The sequence below is a fragment of the Callithrix jacchus genome, chromosome X, assembly GCF_049354715.1.
Source record: "Callithrix jacchus isolate 240 chromosome X, calJac240_pri, whole genome shotgun sequence".
Taxonomy (NCBI): Eukaryota; Metazoa; Chordata; class Mammalia; order Primates; family Cebidae; genus Callithrix; species Callithrix jacchus.
This window is the reverse complement of record NC_133524.1, coordinates 148,944,658-148,962,993: the sequence shown is the minus strand read 5'-3', so window position 1 is coordinate 148,962,993 and position 18,336 is coordinate 148,944,658. Positions and strand designations below refer to the sequence as shown.

Below are 18,336 nucleotides of genomic sequence, written 5' to 3'. Positions count from 1 at the left end.
CCAGGTTAATTCCACCCACTTCGGCCCTGAACCAATGGAGAGCGGCGAGGGCCAGAAGACGGCCAATGGAGAGCGGGGCTGCGCGCAGGGGGCGGTGGGAACGGGGCCGAGTCAGTGTATACTGCGGTTGCCTAACAACCGGCAGCGGAGTCCTTTGGCTATGGTGAGTGCTGGCCGCTCCGTCGCGCCCCACGCCCAGAGGTTGAGCCCTTCCCAAGCCCCGGCTGTGCCACGCCGCCTCTCCTGCGCCTTTCTCGGCTTTGGCGTACAGTCCTTCCTTTGAGCTCTTTCCCGGAAGGGTAGGGTACAGGCGCTAACCAACCTACTGGGCCTGCGCTTCGCTACTGCCTCCCCTTCACCCACGACAGGCCCACACCCGCCCCTCAGGCTCCCCTGGCGTTCCCTGGTCCCCTCGGTGACCCTCCCTGGGCAAAAAAGACTCGAATCCCTCACAGACCCCTGACTCTCTCAGACCTTGGCCTCCTGGCCGCCTCATTCTGCCAAAGTTTCCCCACAGAACTGGGAGAAGGTGTATTGTTTTCTTTGAAAATGTTTTCTACAATATAAATATAGGGGCATTAAGGGGATGCTTTAGCTTCTTGGAGAAGGCACGAAGGTGCCAGATGGATTGAGTTTTATTATTAGATACTGACACGATATACATCTTAACTTCCTAATATTTGGGCAAATCTAGAAGTAATTGGGAAGTCAGAGTACTTACTAGGAAGCGGAGTACTGGCAGTGGGCATTTTAAGGCTGTTTCCAGAACCAGGTTCCCCACATTCGGGAAGAGCTGATTATCTCTAGTTGTTCACAGTCAGTTTCTTGACTAGCTCTCTTTTGGGATGATTTTCAATAAGAGATATCCTTACTGAACAAATGATCTCCCTGCATCTAGAAACAATAGTAAACCCTGTGATATTTCTTGTTAAGCAAAGCTTTGGAATTGGTTATAAATGACTTTAAAAATACATATAGGTGTCTGTAACTATGTTATGTAAATATGGACTGTATTATATATTATTGTGCTTATGTATTTGCATAACATATAAAGGCCTCCAGCTTTAAGAAGGCAAACATGGCGTCAAGTGCCCAGCGAAAAAGAATGAGTCCTAAGCCTGAGCTTACAGAAGAGCAGAAGCAGGAGATCCGGGAAGCGTTTGATCTTTTTGATGCAGATGGAACTGGCAGCATAGATGTTAAGGAACTTAAGGCAAGCTCTATGCATTCCTGCCGTTTGCCCTGCCTTTCCTCTCCCTCTTCCTTGTCATCTCTTTATCACCTCTCTACCCCTTTTGCCCTCTTCTCCCTGCAGTAAGTAACAGGGGAGGTTGTACTGTGCTCTGTTTTCCTGTCTTTACTTACCTTGAGTATTATCAGATGGATTGCAGATATCAATTAGATCTGTGTTAAAGTGTTCCCGAATCATATTAACATGATCACATCAGATACGGACTTAATGCTCTCAACACTGTTATTTTTGCTTCTTATAGTTTAGATGTGTATATTGAGACAATCCTGTTTTCATTGTAGGTGGCAATGAGGGCCCTGGGCTTTGAACCCAAGAAAGAAGAAATTAAGAAAATGATAAGTGAAATTGATAAGGAAGGGACAGGAAAAATGAACTTTGGTGACTTTTTAACTGTGATGACCCAGAAAATGGTAAGTAGTTAAGACAATTGGCATGGTACAGAGCCCCAGTCATCTGCAGAGGCCCATGGCATCTGCCTGTTAAAACAGTCATGTGAGCACACAGCAGTTCAGGCCTGCCCTCCCGTCATGTTACCTTGTGCTTCTCTCTCAAGACTTCCAAGCAGATACCTCATCCCACAGAATTCCAAACCAGTTAAGAAACAGATGTGGGATAGGGAGCAAATGTCACCTTGGATGGAGTGCCTGGCTTGCCTGGTGTTTCTCTGAGGCCAAAATGGGCTTCCTGACACTGGCTGCAAGTCTAGACTCGAGTTATTGTTAAAAAGGAGAGGGTGACTGGGCAGCGGCAGGGCTACAGGACACAAGTAACCGTGGTGTCTCCCTACTCATGTGTTTTATGTTCTACTTGTTAAGTCTGAGAAAGATACCAAAGAAGAAATCCTGAAAGCTTTCAAGCTCTTCGATGATGATGAAACTGGGAAGATTTCGTTCAAAAATCTGAAACGCGTGGCCAAGGAGTTGGGTGAGAACCTGACTGATGAGGAGCTGCAGGTTTGTAATGCCTCACACTGGAACTTCAGATTCCCACCTTTCAGCCTTCTGTGCCTTTTCTGTTACATTTTTCCTCGTGTGAGCATCTCTTTGAAGGAAAGCCAGTGGACTCTTGTCCCTTTAATAGTCAGACAAACCTATGAGCCCTGCTTCTAGAAAAATGCACAGGTGCACAATCTTACTTACTATTTTGGGTTCCAGGAATCCCTCTAGTCAAGGCAGTCTTCAAGCTCCCTCCCAGGTGATATGTTTCACAAAATATGACTTGGTTTTCAAATAACTATTCAGGAACCAGGCTATTATCAGGAGTAGCATACTGGCATTGGGTGGACTACGATGATCTTTTCACATAGCTTTATTAAAGTCTATTGCTTCCCAGGCACAGTGGCTCATGCCTATAATCCCAGTACTTTGGGAGGCTGAGTTAGGAGGATCACTTGAAGCCAGGAATTTGGCACTAGTGTGGGCAGCATAGAGACCCTGACTGTAAAAAAAGTCTATTCCTTAATCACCTTTTTGAATTAGTTTATAAATTAAGCTAACCTGAATATTTACTGTCATATAGGAAATGATTGATGAAGCTGATCGAGATGGAGATGGAGAGGTCAGTGAGCAAGAGTTCCTGCGCATCATGAAAAAGACCAGCCTTTATTGAGATCAGTGTCTTCTTTTCTACTGCAAGCACATGTAACTAGATTTAGTGCCTGCAATTGTGTGAAATCTGGCTTTTGAGAACACAAATGTTTCCCTCACTGACCTCCCTGTATCACTTTAATAATGACCTTGAACCTATTTTAGCCTTTTGGAAGTGTTCTTTTATATGACAGTTCTTTGTAAAATGACCTGCTAATTATTCTAATTCTCAAAAGCAAAACAAGAGCACATTAGCGTGAAGAAAAGGATCTTAAGGCTTCGAGCACCTGCCATTTTGCCTTGCATCGTTTCCACATATCCACAAACACAGAACGACTTCTTAGACAAGCACATGTGGTACCTGTGTCACCATACGCAGCAGTCATTTTTCAGTGGTTCCAGTTTTCTCTTTATACAACCCAGTGAACTCTCGCACTGGCATTTGGATGTGTGTTAATGCTATTTGTTTTAACTTAAAAATAAAACCTTTCTCAGTTTGACCTTGTGTTCTCTAGAGATGAGTTTTTTAGCTTTGTGAGTTCATCTTCTCAACTATTGTGTTGAAGGCAGCCTGTTTTATACAAAACTCCTTACCAGCCTGTGGACAGAAAATGAATACTCCTTTGCTACTCTCCTGGCATGAATTGCTTTTTGCCTTGGGAACCTGCTGGTTTGTAAAACTAGCAGAATTTTTATGTCATGTAAACCTAAATGATGCTCTAAAAATAGTTTTGGCAAAGTGCAAGACTGGAAAAGAGTCTTGTTAGTAATTTGTGCTTGAATGAAATGGGGAGAGCCAGGCTAATCCAACACTAGGATGGATTCAGCCAACCTGTCATGAATCTACGTGCTTAGGGTATCTCGCAGACTCTTGGAGGTAGATTGGGCTGAGTGACCCTGTCCAGCCATCTTCCTGGACTTGCATGGGATTACCTGTGAGAGAAATCCTGGTAGATGACATCAAAGTGTCTGCTCCAGGGTGGGAGTGGGGGCAGATAGAAGGGGTGAGGGAGAATAGAAAATGAACAATCATGGCAAGCTCATTTGTTCACATGGAGAGGCAGTAAATGGATTTTCAAACTTCTAGGGGTTGGCTAGTCCCCTAGGGATAGGGTTGCCTGATTTATCGAATAAAAAGAAAGCCTAGGTAAATTTGCAGTTCAGATCAGCAATGCGTTTTTGTTTAGTATGAGTATATCCCATTTGGATTTTTTTGTTTATTCATTGTTGATCTGAAATGGAAATTCACATGGGCATCCTGTATTGCCACTGGCCACCCTACCTGGGGAGCATGTTACAGAGGCTGCATGGCCCTGGGTCTGATGCCTGGACCCTGATACCCTGCAGGACTTGGGGGACCAGGAATATGAACTTTACCATATCGCCCAGATGAGCCTTATGCAGAGGGACTGCTCCTTGAGAAATACTTGGGGGAACAGCCCAGACTAGGCCCAACCCCGGCTTCTTACATACATACTCCCCAACTTCCCTGCTGGGCAATTTGGGGCAAGCTACTTGTCTAAGTGCCAGGAGTTTTGTGTCTGTATGGGGGAGGTGAAATACACACTTACAGAGCGGACCTGGCTTGAAGGTGTTCGGTCTCACTCCCATTCCTTTGTTGCAGTTATCACATAAGCTTTCTTGTTAAATACAGGTCCACGAAGCTTTTATAATTACTGTTCCCCGAAGTCAGTTGATAGCATTTCCTAGTATGATTTGACCTCTGTTGTGTTGTGATTTTATAATAGGCACATGATTGGATAAAAGACTGCCTCCCGTTTTACTGTGAACTGTAACCCTGGAAACACTCTTTTTAAAAAAAGTTAATTAAATGAGATCATGTCCTTTGCAGAGACATGAATGGAACTGGAAGCCATTATCCTCAGCAAACTAATCCAGGAACACAAAGCCAGACACGGCATGTTCTCATAAGTGGGAGCTGAACAATGAGAGCACATGGATGCAGGGAAGGAAACAACACATACCAGGGCCCATGGTGGTGGTGGCGGCCAAGGAGTGGGGGGATGTGGGGGGAAGGTGAGCATCAGGATAATAGCTAATGCATGTAGGGTTTAATATCTAGGTGATGGGTTGATACATGCAGCAAATCACAAATTAAAAAAAAACAGTTACAGGGATAAGGAAAAAAAGTTAATTAAAAAAGTTGAAATTGACAATATTGTATATATTTACGGTGTACAATATGATGTTTTGAGAGATGTATACATTGTTGAATGGCTAAATTAAGCTAATTGACTCCTGGAAACATTGCTATCTCCTCCTGCTTAATATTCTCATAAATGAAACCTCTCAGGAGTCTCTTGAGGGAGGACAGAGAGTGGCAAGTAATAGGTTGTCCCTGAGTATGAAAACAAGCTGATTATGTTCACCATATCTGTGCCTGGTCGTTCAGTGGAAGGGATGGGGACAGAGAGGGAGCATGAGTCAGTGGCACTGGAGTAGAGTTGTAAGGGGATCAGGAAAATGGGGAAGGAGGGAGAGCTGGGCTCAGTTCATATGGAGGCAGAAAAAGAGTCCTGAAGGCGGGGGAGGATGTGGTTGGAGAGGGAACTGAGGTCAGTCCACGTGGGGCTGAACCAAGAGATGTAGGGAAATCGCAGAGGATAGGGACAGAGAAGTAGAAGAGATCTGGGCATGGGGCATCCCGGAGAGGTGCGCAGAGTGGGGGTGGGGGGAAGGGAGTGAGAGGGAGCAGTGATCAGTTCCTGTGAGCATGCAGCTGAGTTTTTGTGGGAGTGGTGCTGGGTGGGTTTGTAGGGTTAGTGGCTTATTCATGTGGACAGTGGAGTTGTTGGGGAATGAGGGGAAATGTTCACAGTTCATGTGGGGCTGGTCCAGGGAGCTGGAGGGGGATGGAGTGGCGATGGACACTCACAGGGAGCGGAAGTCAGTTCATGTAGGATGTACCAAGAAATACTGGAGAGATGCAGAGTCAGGGAAAGGAAAAGCCACTGAGGACAGCATATGTGTGGCTGTATCTACAGAGGTAACCAGAGTGTGGGGCAAGGGAAAGGAGAGGGAATGGAGCTTAGTTCATGTGTAGCTGGACCAGAGATGTATGGTGGGGAAGGGGAAGGAAAGGCAGTGGAGCTGAGTTCATGAGGGAGGGCTGGATCAGGGAGATGTAGGGAGAGTGACTGGGTGAGTTGAAAGGGGTGTGGAGGTGACAGTATTGGAGATGAGTGAAACGACTGGGCCCTGCCTTCAATTTTGCTGTTGGTAGGGAGAGGCAAGGTAAGTGGTTTCAAATGCTGATCGTGTACAGAGCTGCAGGGGGATGGACAGGGAGAGAGAGGTAGTAGGGGTCAGCCCTTGTGGGTGGATCAGAGAGATGTAGGAGCAGTGGGATGGGTTTGGAATGGAAAGGTAACAGAGGTCAGTTCATGTGGGGCAGGACCAGAAGGATATTGGGGAGTGGGAGAAGATCAAAAGTAAAGAGGCTGAGGTCAGTTCATGTAGGGTGGGACAGAACCGTGTAGGGAGGTGGCGAGGAAGGGGCAAGAGAGAAAGCAGAGAGCAATTCATGCGGGGCTGGACCAGAGAAATGTCAGTTGCATATGGGGATTGGGCTGGAGAAAAGGTAAAGGTTTGTTTAAGTGCAGCTGTGACGGAGAGCAGTACTGCGATGTGGGAGGATAAGGCACAGGAGAAAGCAGAGAGCAGTTCATGCGTGGCTGGACTGGAGAGCTGCAGGAGGGTGGGGGTTTAATTTTGAACTAAAGAGGGCAGAGATTGCTTCATATGAGGTTGAACTAAAAAGTTCAATCAGAGTTGGAGAAAAAGGAGCGGAAGAGGGAGCAGAGGTTCCTCCATGTGGAGCTGGACCACAGAGATGTCAGAGGAGTTGAGGGGAACGGAAAAGTAGAGCAAGCAGAGATTAGTTCATGCAAGGATGGAGCAGAGGTGCAAGGGCTTAGAGGCATCGGGAGCAAAAGAGGAGATTGAACCCAAATTAGTTCATGCGGGGCTGGACCAGGCAGGTGGAGGGGGATGGGGGATAAGGGATGGGAGATAAGGGATGGGAATGGAAAGAGAGCAGAGCTCAGTTGCCATGGGGTTGGACCAGAGAGGGCGACGGAACAGAGGTCAGTTTCTGGAGGATGGACCAGAGAGCGGGAGGGGAGGGAGAGGGAGCATAGTCAGTTGAAAAAGCTGTCCAGTACATTCATCTTTTCTTTGCTCCCAAGTGTTAGAACTACTGTGAACAGCAGAATTCGTTGGGAAATGTGCTCAAGCTTGATATAATGAAATGATTTAAGAAAGGACGTGGTTCACTTTCTGTCTCTGTAAGACATGGAGGAGCTGCTGGGACTGAGTTTTTAAAGTTCCGTGATGAGCGGGAAGACAAGAAGGAACACAGGTTTTACCATTTTTTTCTTGGTTAACCACCTCTTTAGGAATCCTAGGAGTTAGACCATGAGGTTAGACCCAGGTCTCTCGGGGACCACGTGGCGCTCCACCATCCATTGGGGGAAATTTCCTCAAGGTTCAGTCTGGCTTCTGAGAGTGCTGACCTTCTAAATGTAATGTCAAGTGCCAGGATCTCTGGCTGTCATTGGGGCAACCTCAAAACTTGATTTTAGAGCAGCTCTCCTCTAGTGGGACCCCTGCTGTTTTTGTCACACCTTTGAATACTAGAATTTCGGCAGTATGCTAGAAGGAAGTAATACACTCAAAACAACAGTTTAACAACAATTGCAACTTAGTCACTGCTATGTAGGAAATGGCCAGTAGTCAGCCCACTATACACTTAGCCTTCAGTTGGACTGGAACGCCACTTTTTGAGATCCTCCATCACCATTAGTGAGAGGTATCTTACAGCACGTTGCTCCTTTCTCCATTCCATGTCTCACGACCTGCTTGGTTCATCGTCCTTCATGCTGGAAGCTGCTGGAGTGGCTGCATCTTCATTTGTAGCAAGAGTAGTGCATCCGCATCATCTGCAGCTGTCAAGCTGAGACGTCTTTGTGTGCCATGCTGGGACATATCGGACCCATTTTCTGACTCAAATATCTGTCAGCAGCCCCTCAAACTCTTATGTCGGTTTCTGGACCCACTTTGAAGAACATCACCATCAGCACTTGATGTATCTGGAGCTCGAGTTACCCTCATTTCCAGCTTTCTCCCTGTCTTCTGGTCCTCCAAGCCTCTCCTTAACCACCACCTTTTGCCTTTATCTTTCTGATTTCGGTGGTTTAGAGGATTGATGTCATTTTCATTTCCTTTTTTGTTTCTGTCTCATTTGTCACCCAGACTTTCCCTACAGTGTTCACACGCATCCACCCCTTCCTTTTTCATTTCTGAGGCCACCAACTCAACCCAAATTCGGATTGTTGAAATGTCCTCCTAGCTGATTTCCCTGTCCTGTCTTTTTCCCAAGACAATCTGCAGTACTATCTGTCATGCCATTATTTTGCTCAGGGAAGAGACATAGCCTTTTGAGTCAGTCAGCCCTGGTTCAAACCCCGAACTCTTCGACCCAGCCTTGGGGAAAAGGATTCAACCCCCTCGAGCCTCAATTTGCTGAAGTAGAAAACAAGGGTGCAGTAAGGTCAAAGACAGCAAACGAAGGCTAGCGTAGAGCCGGATGCCTTTTTGCCACTGATGATGGCTGTTCATTCATTAGCCTGTTTTTCTTTTTTCCCTGACTTGGGAACTCCTTGTGAAACTCCTCCTCAGAGCTCCCTCCTTTCAGAAAACTTGTTTTGGACTAGAGGACTGCTTCCCAGCTGGAATTCTGGAAGACAGCAGTCTTGCAGATATGTTCTTTGCCACTAGGTGGGGTGTCAGGACAGAGAGGTTCTGAGACAGTGCCACGAAATCACCTTGAGTTCAGCAGTGGTTCAAGCTGGATCTTCCTAGTGCCCCAAAAGGGCTGTTGTCTCATCTAGCCTTGGAGGGTGATAGAGAGGATGCCACAGTGGGTAGAATCCTGGTGGGGTTTGGACCCCTTGGAAAAGGCTACCAGGTGTGGGCATTGATGGAATTACAGCTCATTTGAATGGATGCCCTATTAAGTCTAGTTATAAGTGAACAAAATGATATGTTTGCATTTTTGAGTGTGAGCGATCTTACCTGCTACAAGGGTTTATTGAGACTCCCTAACTGCATTGAACACTTTTCAGTGATGTCAAGTTTCCGCATCGTGCAGGAACTGCCATTTTTTGAGCTCCTCCGTCACCATTAGTGAGAAATATCTTACAGCAGGTGCCTTTGATGTCACCACAGCTGAGCTCCATCCATCATAAGGCTCACTCATTGACTTATTAACTCCTGAAAAATTTTAGCATTCTGTGGTTCTTTTTCTTCCTGACCATTATCCCTTCGTCTTTATGGAGGGAATCAAGTTAGAGTGAGTTTACGGCAGTAGGCCTTCTTAATCCAATACAACCAGTATTTCCTTATATTGAATAAATATATAAATAAATACTGGAAATACACACATGTATAAATGAATACTGTAAATATATAAATAAATACTAAGAATATATAAATATTTCCAGTATTATTGTGCAAAATATATAAATATTTCCAGTATTTATTTCCTTACAAAAGGAGAAATTTGGACACAGACACAGACATGTGTAGAGGGAAGATGATGTGAGGGGACACAGGGAGAAGACAGTCATCTACATGCTAAGGAGAGAGGCCCTCAGAAGGAACCCACCATGCTGATGCCTTGATCTTTGACTTCCAGCCTCCAGCACTGTGAGACGGTGCAGTTCTGTTGTTTGGCACTTCAGTCCGTGGGCCACAGGAAGCTCATACAAAATCTCTTTTACTGAAAAACTTTCTCTGTTCCCCTAAGTGTCTCAACAAGAAGTGCACACAGTAATGTTGATGAAACAAAACCTGAATTTGGAAGCAAAGCTGCAGAACCCATGACTTCATGGACACTGGATGTGGTCTCTGCTGAGAGATCCATGAGCCCCTGGGGGTGTGCAGCATCGCTACCAGAAAGCTTTCTTCTCCACTTGGAGAATGAACTTGAACATGCATGTGAGGCCATCTCCTTGTGAGATGCTGGATGTGGGGAAATATTTGTGCAATCTCTCATACAAACAGATTCAAAAGGTAAGCTGATGATTAAAAGCTGAGTCAGCAAAGCACAGGAACGGTGAATATGCAGAGGCAGGGTGACAGAACGTCCCGATGTCGTTTGCGGTGGGATTTTCATTTCTAACATACTATATGTAGTCTTATAGAAATGTTTTCAGGGTGAATGGGGCTATCTGAAAGAACAGACACCAGCCTTGCAAGAGCCATCATGGGGTAGCAGTAAAATGTCTCTAAAGCTGAACTTCTGGGGTTCCATCACTGGCTCTGCCCCTACTAGTGACTAGTGCAAAATGAGTGACGTCTAGCAAGTTACCCAAAGCCTCAGTACCTCATTTGTTTCCTCTGTTAAGAGTGACGGTGGTATTAATATGATCTACTTCAAGGGCAGTCGTGAGGATTAAATAAGCTACATGGCAGTCATTCAATACATATTCGTTGAATGAATACACTCAGAACCTGGCTGCCATCTTCAACTCTAGGGTTAAGGAGTTACATCATTAATCCAAGTGTTGCAATTGAGGAGTGTACTAGTAGAACAGGGGTTTTTAACCTGGGGCACTTGGACTTCAGGTGTCTATGAATCACCTGGAGGAGGATTGCCCTTGATTTGGACATCCCCTGTAGGGGCATGCAGAAAAATATGCAAACCCATAGCAATGTGTCACAGTAGTGTGTGTGTGTGTGTGTGTGTGTGTGTGTGTGTGTGTGTGTGTTTGGGGGAGGGGGCTAGTTTAGAGATCCTCTGTCCACACAGACATTTCCTGAGATCAGCCTGCTTTCTGGTCCTTCGGGATTTTTGTCAGTGAGGCAGCTCTAACATGATTTTTATGCCATACCTGAGGCTTTGCTGCTTTGGGGCCTGGGGAATCTCTATGACGCTTTCTCTGTCACGATCTAGACATCCCCTGCAATCAATCACACCTTGGAGCCTCTGGGATCTAGCAACCTCACCAGCTGTCTGGATTTCCCACTCTGTCCTCCCGCTCCTCCAACTTTTTTTTAGCTTAAAGATCAATCTTCTAGAAGGAAAAATGCCAACAAAAGAGGATTTATTTTCTTCTAAGAAATTGCTCTCTCACTTTCTTACACTGACTAAAAGGCATTTGACTTATCTGTCTTCAGCATTTTAGCATTCCCCAAATTAACTCTGCTTTACCATCCACACCATTTTGTATGTGCTTTTTATCCATCACTAGATCTGTCACCTCCTTGTATATTTTGCATTTATTCATTTATTCACTCACTTAACAAATACGTAGCACCTATTTCAGTCCAGGCCCTGCAGAGAAAAAAATAAAGTCCCTGGCCCCATGGAATTTAAATTCCAGTGAAGGAGACAGAAAACCAGCTCGAAAATAATAAAGGAAGGTAAGGAGGTAAAAAGGGATGGAGGGGGTGCTATTTTGGGCACGGGGTCAGGGAAGGCCTTGCCATGAAGCCCTGTGAGGATCTGGGGAAGCGCGTCCAGGCAGATGGAACAGCAAGTGCAAAGGCCCTGAAACAAGGGAAGGACAGTAAAGAAGTAGGTGTGGTGGCAGCAAGGGGAGGGAGCAAGGTAAGGTCATGTTCTACCAGGAACAAGGAGCCATCACTGGGTTCTGAGCAGGAAAGAAACTCGACTAGCATTGCCAGAAAGATTAAGAATTTTAACTGCCTATAATGTCCGTCAGGACAATTGTTTAATGCATCAGAGCTTCCTGAGATGGGTTCAGGCACCCTAAAAGGCCCACATGGCCAGTGTGATGGTTAATTTTATGTGTCAACTGGACCGGGCCACGGAGTGCCCAGACATTTGGTCAGACATCATCCCCAGTGTGTCTCTGAGGGTGTTTTGGAATGAGAATAGCATTTGAGTTAGGAGACTGGGTAAAGATTGCCCTCCATTATGTGGGTGGGCCTCATCCAATCAGTTAAAGGCCTGAATAGAAAAAAAAGGCCAACCGTACCCCAGGTAAGAGAGAATTCCTCCTGCCTGAAGGCCTTCAAACTGGGACATTGGCTTTTTTCTGCCTTTGGACTCAAACTGCAGCATCGGCTTTTCTTGAGTCTTCAGCCTGCTGGGCTTTGGGCTGGAACTACGTCATCAACTCTCCTGGGTCTCAGGCCTTCGAACTCAGTCTGGAAGTACATTATCAGCTCTCCTGGGTCTCCAGCTCACCCTGCAGACCTTGGAACTTGCCAGACTTTGTAACAGTGTCAGCCAGTTCCTTATAACCAACCTGTATATATTTATATATAATATAGACACAGACTTATTTATATGTGTTATGTTACTCCTTACGAATCTCTCTGGAGAACCCTGACGAACACAGCCAGCAGAGGGCGATCTCTCACCAAACACTGGCTGATTGGCACGTTCTTCCCGTGGCATATTTTCTCCCAAGGGGAGAAAAATCTTTTCATTCCTTTTTTTTCCAGACAAAAGAAGGTAATTCCGGAGAAAGAGAGAAGCATAAAGTTGGTATATGTTATAGGAGAAGTTCAGCTCAGATCAGGCCTGAGACGACCTAGGCGACACATTCTAAGACACCAAAGTTCTTCTGCTAGTGACTTCACCCGACACAGCATACTCTTCCTGGAAATTAAAGACTGCGTTATAACCAGCGGTATAAGCTAAAGGGCAAAATTTTAGAGGTGGAACTTCTCTAACAGAAAACACAGACACACACACACACACACACACACACACACACACAGTGGAACGGTTGGAAAGAAAAAGGAAAACTGACATTAGTGACAGAATGGCTGTGTTTCCATTATGCATAATCTTACATTTGCACACACATAAGAATACATATGCAAATAAAAAAACGATACAGTGGACTTTGCGGACTTAGAGGGATGAGTGGGAAGGAACCGAGGGATAAAAGACTACAGATATGGCACAGCGTATACTGCTTGGGTGATGGCTGCACCAGGTTCTCACAAACCTCCACTAAAGAACTTACTTATGTAACAAAATACCACCTGTACCCCAATAACTTATGGAAAAATAAAAGAAAAAAAGAAATTTGTCCTTGCCCAGGTATAATGAAGATATTTTCCTGTGTTTTCTTCTGTTAAGTTTTATAGATTTTTTTTGTTTAGTGTCAATTTCATGTTAATTTTTTGGTGGGTGGCAAAATTTTCCTTGTTACCCCATGTGGAGAATCTTTTGTTCCAGTTTCGTTTATTGAATAGTTTAGCTTTTCTCAAGTGATTTATAAATATATAAAACTTCTGCCACAAATAAAAATCCATATATGCAAAAAAAGAATATAAATGCAGAGAACAAGGTCAGGAAAGATGCATACCAAACTTTTACCAGTGATTTTCTCTGGAGAGGGGAAGGGGTTTAGACGTGGCTACAGTGAAGTGGACTTTTAAATTCTGTTCTGGGTTTGAATTTGTCAGAACAAAATTTTATTCATATATAACTTTTATATTTTAAACATATTCTTAGATTCAGCCTCATACACACCTGGACATGCTAGAATATTTGGAACCTGGATTCATTGCTGATGCGAATGGAAAATGGTGCAGCCACCTTGGGAAACAGTGTGGCAGTTCCTCAGAAGGTTAAGTATATATGATATGATCCAGCAATCATATCATACTATACTTTAAGGTATAGATGCAAAAGAATTGAAAATAGGGACTTGAAAAGCTATTTGTACACCAATGTTCATAGCAACATTATTTAGTATAGCCAAAAGTAGAAACCTAAGCTCACCAACAGATGAGTGGATAAACAAGATATGATCTAGCCACACAATGGAATATTATTCTGCCATGAAAAAGATAAACTCTGATACATACTATAACATGGATGTACTATTAAAAACTATGCTTCATGATAAAAACCAGACACAGAGGACAATCATTACATGATTCCACTTATGTGAGGTACCAAGAATAGGCAAATTCTAGAGACAGAAAGTAGAACAGAGGTTACCAGAGGCTGGTGTAAAGGGGAGAGAGGAGCTTCTATTTAATGGGTATAGAGTTTTTGTTGATAATGACAATTTTTGGGTATAGATAGTGGTAAAAGTTACACAACATGGTAAATACATTTAATGCTACTAAATTATATACCAACAAATTGTTAAAATGATAAAGATTGTGTTACTACCTTTACTACAATAAAAAACACTGACAAAATTCTTAAGAGAAAGGGGTGTTATACTACTACATCCAGTTACACCCTTCACAGATGGGAGAACAGTGGATTCCAGGACCTAGAGAGGGGAAGCCTCAGTTTTATGGGTAGTGGGCTTGCGTGAAGGAGCAAATGCTATGGAAGTTTCTCGCAGCTGGAATGTAATGAGACATGAGGATCAGCTGTCATCCAACTCACAGTAGACTTTGTGAGTGAATGGACTGGTTGATCTTTGCTCGTTATTGCAACTTTAGTTTCTAGCACAGTGTCTGGTGCCTGTAGGCACTCGATAAACATTTGTCGAATGAATGAATGCATTCATGAATCTTTGTGACTTCCTAGTAATCTATTAAAAAAACTATCCCATCAGTTTGGGCTGCATTGTCACTCATTTGATGCATAATTAGAGTAATAAGCCCGGAATGCAAATATTTGGTTGTCATTAACATAGAGATAGTGTAATAGTTGGGCCAGGTTAATTGCCGTGTCAAACAATTTTTGTATTTCAGTGAGCTGACTCAATAAAGGATTATTTTTCACTCATGTTCAAAGTCAGTGGAGGCGGGTTGGGGTGGAGGTTGGGCTCCATTTTATTCAGGCTATTAGAGATTCAGCTTCCTCTTGTGCAGTAGTTCCAGGGGCCCCTAGGCACTTGGAGATCTCTACTAGCATTTTTTTTTTTTTGCACCTGGCTGGCAATGAATGAAAAGAGAGAACATGGAAGACCACATGTGAGGTTTGAGTGGTCAGATCTGCAAGTGTCAAACATCTCTTCTCCCCACAGCCCATTGGTCAGAAGCTAATTACATGTAATCAAAAGGGATACCAGGAAATGTGGTCTAGCTGCATGTCAAGGAGGAAAAGGAAATGGTGTTTGGTGAACATGTAGCATGGTCCAGGTTGCAAGTAATGTTGGAAGCCATGGATGAGGGGGAGTGCTCCTAGGTAAACTGTGGTGAGCCTGTTAACAGAATGTAACCCAGCCCCGAAATCCTAGGAGCTTCCATGTTTAAGAAGTGGGAGGAGTATAAATCGTTCTACTATAAGGACACATGTACACGAATGTTCATTGCAGCACTGTTTACAATAGCAAAGACCTGGAATCAACCCAAATGCCCATCGATAATAGACTGGATTGGGACAATGTGGCACATATACACCATGGAATATTATGCAGCAATCAGAAATGATGAGTTCGTGTCGTTTGTAGGGACATGGATGAATCTGGAGAACATCATCCTCAGCAAACTGACACAAGAACAGAAAATGAAACACCGCATATTCTCACTCATAGGCGGGTGATGAAAAATGAGAACACATGGACACAGAAAGGGGAGTACTAAACACTGGGGTCTATTGGGGGGAAAAGGAGAGGGCCAGTGGGAGGGGGAGGTGGGGAGGGATAGCCTGGGGAGAAATGCCAAATGTGGGTGAAGGGGAGAAGGAAAGCAAAGCACACTGCCATGTGTGTACCTACGCAACTGTCTTGCATGCTCTGCTCATGTACCCCCAAACCTAAAATCCAATAAAAAAAAAAAAAGAAGTGGGAAGAGGAGGAGAGGCAAAGAAGCAAGATGGAAAACAAGGAAAGTGACTGCAGGAAACTCAAGAGGATGGAAGGGCACAGAAGCAAAGGGAGAAGTGGTCACCTGTGTCAAGCTAGTGAAGGCTGAAGTTTGCCCTCTGGATTTAGCAACATAGAGCTCATTCATTGGTGATCTTAGCAAGAACAGTTTGTGTGGCGGGGTGGGAGCAAAAATAAGATTGCAGTGGCTTAGGATTGAAAAGTGGGTGAGGAAACAGAAGGCCGCATGTACAACCTTTTTGAAAAATATGACTGTAAAAGGTTGGAAAGAGAGTGAGCATGGAAGCTAGTGGCCAAGTGCAGGTGACAGTGGGAGAATTTTCTTTTTTTAATGGGAAAGACTTGAGATGTTTGATTGTTTAAATGGAAGAAAATACAGTAAGTAGAGAGTGTGGTGTACCACCAGGAATGAGTAAATGGACGATTGGAAGAGAAGAAATAGTCTTGAAACAGACTCAAGTGTATATGGCAATCTAGTTTATGGTAGAGGTGGTATTAAAAATTCACGTGAAATGATAGACACCTATGTATGTGGTAATCTGTGTATATTGTATACTTTTTCCAGAAAAGATTTAAAACAGATTACAAAGATGAATTCTATGCAATAGAGTAAGACAAGCATTTAAAGAGGGAGAAAATGACATGTGGAGGCAATGAGGGGGAAACACGCATTTAGATTTTACAACTTTAAGTATCTCTTTGATACTGACTGCTTTAAACATTGGTGCTAAGCTGATGTTAAGCACTTTGATCAATTAGTGCTGTGATCTATTAGATAGATAATTCCTTATGTAACTTGCTCTACAATGTCCCATTTAAGGCAGAGATTCATACTTATTCTGGACGTGGTTCTGAAAAATCATGCAGTTCCTGCTCTTTGCTCCGTGTACTGTGCGACAGCCTTTGACCACAAGCCATAAAACCTGACTGTTCTGGTCGCAGAAATAGCTTCTAAGTCAGACAACAAGCTTGTTTTCATTTTTATATAATCATGTCTTGTTCCTGACACCCCGTGAGCCAACTTCTGCTGTATTTAGTCTGAAGTCTTTCTCCTAAGTTGGTGGATATCCTTATGCCTCCAATGTCCCTTTATTTCCTGTCTCCTCTTGCAGACGCCCTACTCTACAAGATCTAGCTTAACTGTCTGTCACACCCTCGAAGGGATGCTTTCAGGATTCCTCCATGCTGGATCTCTACTTCTCTCTGTGCCTCCCCAGCCCTTGTTCTCTTCCTCATGGCACAGAAGCCTCGCAGCAGAGAGATGGGATTTTCTTTATGTTTTTGTAAATAAAGATGGGAGTCTTGCTCTGTCACCCAGCCTGGAGTGCAGTGATCTGACCTTACATTACTGCAACCTCAAACTCCTGGGCTCAAGCGATTCTCCCACCTCAGCCTTCTGAGTAGCTCAAACTACAGTCACATGCCACCATGCCTGTCTAAAGAAGGTGGGGTTTCTATTTAAAAACACAGCTACTATATCAACCAGGATGATGGCTCCATGGGAGTGTACACTTGTTAAATTTTTCATTAAGTTGGGCACTTAATATCTGGGTAATTTATTGTATGTATGTTATATCCAATAAAGAACCATTAACCTAAAATTGTTTTAAAAAAAGAAGAAAGAAGAAAAATCCCCTTAACTATCTGCAGTTGGTTTTGCTTTCCAGACAAGTGACATGGCTGTCCCTGGGTAGACAGCTCTTTGTTTAGGAAGGTACCTGGCTGCCTCTGGGTTGAAATGACAGAGTCACAGAGATCTGAATTGCTCCTCCACATAAAGGCAACAGAATCCGGGATTTCCTGATGTTGCCACTTTAAAACTAAAGGAAGGATGTTCCCTTAGTGCTGAAGTGTTCATGAGCCCCTTGTACCTGGTACTTCAGTGTGTGACACTTTTAAAGGCTTGTCACTCTCGTTTGGCCTTTAGGGTTAGGGTAAATGTTGATATGGCTCCAGAGTCCTTCCATCAAAGGATCCAGCCATGGCAGTCCCCTTAGCCTATGGCAGGAGTGAAAATCACAGGGAAGCTTTGAGAAACTGGAACCCAAAGCGGAAATGTACTAGTGATGAGTCTGGGGTTGGGAGACCTGTGCCAGGAAGTCTCTGAGCCCACAGGGAAGCAGAGGGATTGGCGTGCCTACGAAAGGGATTCAGATGTTCTGAATTGGGTGACCTGGGGTGCAATTCCTACTAGGCTGGCAGAGCAGAAAACACAGGCTTTGGGACAGATCAAGCCGCGTTCAAGTCCTGGCATGACTGCCTGCTAGTCTGTGTGACCCTGAGCAAGACAGTTAACCTCTTAAAGTCTTGGGACCCTCCTTCGTGAAATAGTTATAGGCTTTGTTCCACAGGGATGGAAGGAATGAGGGATATTATAATAGCCTGCTCCAGCTGCCATGACAAAGCATCACAGACCGGGAGGCTTAAACCATAGAAACGCATCGTCTCTCAGTTCTGGAGGCTGGAAGTTTGAGACCAAGGCATGGGCAGGATTGGTTCATTCTGAGGCCTCTGTCTTTGGCTTGTAGATGGCCCACTTCTCTTTGTGCCTCACGTGGTCCTCCCTCTGCACAAGTCTGTGCCTGAATCTCCTTTTTTTATATGGACACCAGTCATATTGAATTAAGGGCCACTCTAAAAACCTCATTCTATCTTAATTACCTATTTAAAGGCCCCACGTCTAAACAAGTCACAT

At 44.3% G+C, this 18,336-nt stretch overlaps 1 protein-coding gene across 2 annotated transcripts; it reads left to right on the top strand.

Moving 5' to 3' along the window:
* Nucleotides 1–113: 113 nt before the first annotated feature.
* Nucleotides 114–3,338, top strand: CETN2 (centrin 2). 2 transcript variants are annotated; one of them, XM_002763385.7, is made up of 5 exons: nucleotides 114–163; nucleotides 1,055–1,213; nucleotides 1,534–1,662; nucleotides 2,068–2,205; nucleotides 2,771–3,338. In XM_002763385.7, exons 1-5 carry the CDS (start codon nucleotides 161–163, stop codon nucleotides 2,858–2,860), a joined length of 519 nt encoding a protein of 172 aa, XP_002763431.4. In that variant the 5' UTR covers nucleotides 114–160; the 3' UTR covers nucleotides 2,861–3,338. The 2 variants fall into 2 exon arrangements, with proteins under 2 accessions (XP_002763431.4, XP_078219213.1); XM_078363087.1 differs by having other exon boundaries at nucleotides 114–299.
* Nucleotides 3,339–18,336: the final 14,998 nt, after the last annotated feature.

Excerpts from the sequence above, each read along its gene's own strand:
- CETN2 (XM_002763385.7), top strand. Across the intron at positions 1,663-2,067 it reads CTGTGATGACCCAGAAAATG|TCTGAGAAAGATACCAAAGA; the intron begins GTAAGTAGTTAA and ends CTACTTGTTAAG. Across the intron at positions 2,206-2,770 it reads TGACTGATGAGGAGCTGCAG|GAAATGATTGATGAAGCTGA; the intron begins GTTTGTAATGCC and ends ACTGTCATATAG.